The 3,967-nt window shown below is 38.9% G+C and overlaps 1 protein-coding gene across 4 annotated transcripts in view; it reads right to left on the reverse strand.

Moving 5' to 3' along the window:
- Positions 1–656: 656 nt before the first annotated feature.
- ldb1b (LIM-domain binding 1b) overlaps positions 657–3,967 on the reverse strand; it is a 31,236-nt gene continuing 27,925 nt past the window's right edge. For all 4 annotated transcript variants that reach the window (XM_077605781.1, XM_077605784.1, XM_077605782.1 and 1 more), the window contains exon 11: positions 657–3,686. In XM_077605781.1, coding sequence (XP_077461907.1) covers positions 3,456–3,686 — 231 coding nt within the window. In that variant the 3' untranslated portion in view covers positions 657–3,455. The remainder of the gene's footprint in view (positions 3,687–3,967) is intronic.

Below are 3,967 nucleotides of genomic sequence, written 5' to 3' on the forward strand. Positions count from 1 at the left end.
AAATAATAATAGTATTTTTCTTTTAACTGTTATTGACAACGACATTGATCCAATTTGACATTAAAACTGGCACTCATAGTTGAAAATGGCCTGGACGTCCATCGGTTTGCTGTTCATTGTCAAGAAATATTGACGACATCATTAACATTGATGATTTTTGTTGTTCTACAACAAGCCTATTAGTGGTAACAACTAACTGATTATGCTCGTTATTGGTAGTTGTTTAATTTAGCACTGGTATTATGCACAAAAGAGCTATTTTAGGAATTAAAAAAATGGTAAACAAGAGCGGCCACATGACCCAAAATGTGATATTTTATTTATAGCTTTTCTATTAATAACCAAAATTATACAATATAAAACGTTCATGAGAAAATTAATAAGATTAGAGAAAATAAGAAAGTAAAAAGAACAACAGAAATAGTTCCTGCCACAAATAACTTTTTTTTTTACTTTCTACTGACATATTCAATTCATCCACTGAATGAACAAAGTAGTTCACTCGCCTGACCTCGGTGCGGGCAAGCGGGTTCGGGTGCGGGTTCGATCCCCGGATGCGCGATACGGAATATGAATGAATAAAAAAAAAATACTCAGTCAGGTGTTTGCAACATTAAATAGAAACTTTGTTTTGCAATAAATTCAGAAACAACCTCTTAAAGTGAAAATGTTTCTTTTTTATTGGTACCATACATTAATTAGCAAGGGCAGAAACTAACCAAATAAAAAAAATAGATATCAAACAATGATTCTACAAGGTTTGAGGAAGGTACAAGTCACCATTTAAACTGAATTTTAAATGGGTTTAAGTAAGAAAATGTACAAAGAGAAGATTCCACTTTTACTTATGGTCATGATCAATATGTAAAGGGCCAAATCAAAAAAAGCAGGATTTCTTTAGGCTTTTCGTGACATATGACCAATGAATGATAATTCACGTAATGTTAAGCTGGTTTTAGAAAATGGTGGAAGATGTCACAAATTAATACTTGTGGAGGTGGAAATAACTTTGAAAGCAAGTAATAGGGGTGAATGTCACCTATCAAACATTGCAGCACATTCACTTGATCAGGTTACGCAATAGTACGTAAAATTCGACAGTAGATGGGTGGAAAAACTAACAATCTACGTAGATATGAAATAGCTGAATGAGTTTTTGAATGTCCTAAATAAATAGAGGAAAAAAACAAAAGACAGCAAAAAAAGGAAAAAAAAAGAAAAACTTCCCATGGTGCCATTGTACCCTCATTTCATTTACACTACCCTTAAAAAACAGGGAGGAAAGAGCGGAGTGTTTTTTTTCCTCATTTTTCCTATTTTGTTTCTTTACATTAGATCAAGATGGCTTTAGGTATACCTAAGTAAGAATACATCTTATTACACTCAGACAGAACTTTGCTACTACCTTAAATATACAAGCACAAATACACAAAATTTCAAATTTCCAAAAGTAACAGAAAGACAAAATAAAACATCCACACTAAATAATTTTTCTTTTATAAACACAAAAGATAAAAACAATATATTTTAGGGGAGGAATAAAAGTCCTGTGGTGCTCCTTGGTCTGTAGCTTTTCAGTATTGAATTAAAAAAAATACAATAATTGAACTGAAGATGTTTAATAGAAATAAAAAAAACATTCTAGGGAAATATATACTGTATAAAAACTCTTAAAATGTTTAAGTGTGTCGGTTGCTTTCACTGGCGTCTACTCAGCGATGGCTCACACAGCAAGGGACTGAAACTCCTTCCATCATGTGCATATGTGTGTACAGTGGTACCTCGTCATACGACCGCTCGTCATACAAAATGCTCGTCTTACGGGGGAAATTTCCATCGAATAATTCGCCCGTTATGCAGTCAAAATTTCGTGATGCGACCAAGCCAGGTCTTTTTTGCATATCTTTCGTGTATAACAATATTTACGAGCACGGAACGATTAATTCAAACGAGTTCCTCCTCGGACCAGGAAACGCACAACGCGCATGCAAAAAGAAGGCTTTCTGGGTAATGAAGTATACTCCTGCAGACAACACCCATAGGCAATGGCAACCTTTCTCAGAATAAAACTTCATTAACCACAATCAATACGTGGGAAGCTCAGCTATGTCATTTCCTGTTGTTCTTTCTTAGGAAAGGTCCCACGATCGTTCCTTAAAGACTATTTCTCGTTGGCAAGTGGTCGTGCGTTATCCTATTGTGAGGACATTTGTGTGCATGATTTTGGGAATATTTTGAAGGCAATACAACAGCAAACAGTCCATCGATAGCGAACGTGAGGGCGTAGGCGTGGCAAACCGCCAACCCGAAAAACGAAGGTAACAAAAGATTACAACAAAATTAGAATTCAGTTGTGTAAAGTTACATTAAACGTATGTTTGAGTGTCTGTATATATTAATCCAAGTAAATTTAAATTTGTTTGTTCCGTTTACGAGTGCGTTGTCGTGGAAAAAAACGAACCCCACCCCCCTACGCCCCCAAACGTCTCTGTCTCCCGTCGGCGAAATCTGCCCAATTTTAGTTAGATTAAACACATTTTATTACTATTAAACCACTAGTTATGTGGTACTTTGTTAATAGATGGCAAATTAGAAGAAATAAAACATTTTTTCCAATCCAATATCCTGTTTTTGGTGTTTTTTCAGAGGGCTGGAACCAATTAATTTGTTTTCCATTCATTTCAATGGAAAACGTCCGCTCGAGTTACGAGAATCTCGTCATACGAGCTCAGTTCCGGAACGGATTAAGCTCGTATCTCGAGGTACCACTGTATGGTTAAATGTGTGTTTAGTGTGAATTGCTGTGTCCCACAATAAAAGTGTGACAATTTCAACAATTTTACAACATGTCCCGAATTCTGGGTTGCTCGTTTTGGCAAAGCCACTGATGTGTTTAGGCTTCTTTTTCCTTTCACTCACTTTCAGTCTTTCTCCCTTACACACACCAACAGATCCTACAATATTAACAAAGGTTTTCTAGTGACTTGAGCATCAGAGCAGTCCAGAATCGATCTCATTATGATACTGGGTGGACAAGCTGTCCCTAAGCAACTTGGCCACCATAGCCATGCCACACCGTTTTGTAGCGTTCTCTTGGATTAAGTGTAGGTTAGTTCTCTCCTGGATTTAATCACCATGCCTCCTCATGGAAACTACCATGTCGCTGTCCTAAGTGGAAATTAGCAAAAGCAGACAGGACATTTTTAGTATGAAATACAGAAAAGGACCAGACAAGGGGAGGGCCATGGTGCCTCTAAGTTGGGAAGTCACAGTTATGATGAGTCCCTAGCAAGAGGTCAAACTGCGGGCCGCCAGCCGCCACGTTTTAGAAGAGTCAAAGCTCTAAACGCACATCTAGGGGCTGCTAAGAAACCTGTTTCTCTCGTGACTTTTGACTTTGGGAAGGCTCAGAGGAGGGTGCGAGGGATTCGTGTATTGGAGAAGGATCCCAAACTCTATTGCGATGCCTGTGAGGTGGGGTTGTCGCTCTTGCTCTCCTGACTGGAGGGCGCCTTGTTGTTCCAGGGTGAGTTGGACCCCAGGGCCGGGGAGTTGTTGAAGCTGTCCTCATCGTCAATGCCATTGGCTGCGTCAAACTGGGTGTTCTCCAATCGCGTGATCAAACGCTCGTCCTCGTCGCCAAACTCCCCTCCCATCAGCGTGGGCTCTCCCACCACCATCACATCCTTTAGTAGTGAGACAAAATGTTAAATTGTGAGAACATTCTTGATAAGAAAGTGGCAATTTTGTGACACTATGGTAGCAACCAATGCGTCAGGATGCCGTCCTTGCATTAAGTCTTCACGACAATTTTTGTGCAAACGTGCTGCGCTGTGCCTGATTATACAAGCAAAAAGTCTGCCACAGGTCGGATAACCCGCCAATTACAAAAAGTGGTCAATTGACTTTAGAGTTTAAACTGTTCGGGGGGCAGACAAAGCACATACCGTATTTTCTCGCATATAAG

The sequence above is a fragment of the Stigmatopora argus genome, chromosome 7, assembly GCF_051989625.1.
Source record: "Stigmatopora argus isolate UIUO_Sarg chromosome 7, RoL_Sarg_1.0, whole genome shotgun sequence".
NCBI classification, from domain to species: domain Eukaryota; kingdom Metazoa; phylum Chordata; class Actinopteri; order Syngnathiformes; family Syngnathidae; genus Stigmatopora; species Stigmatopora argus.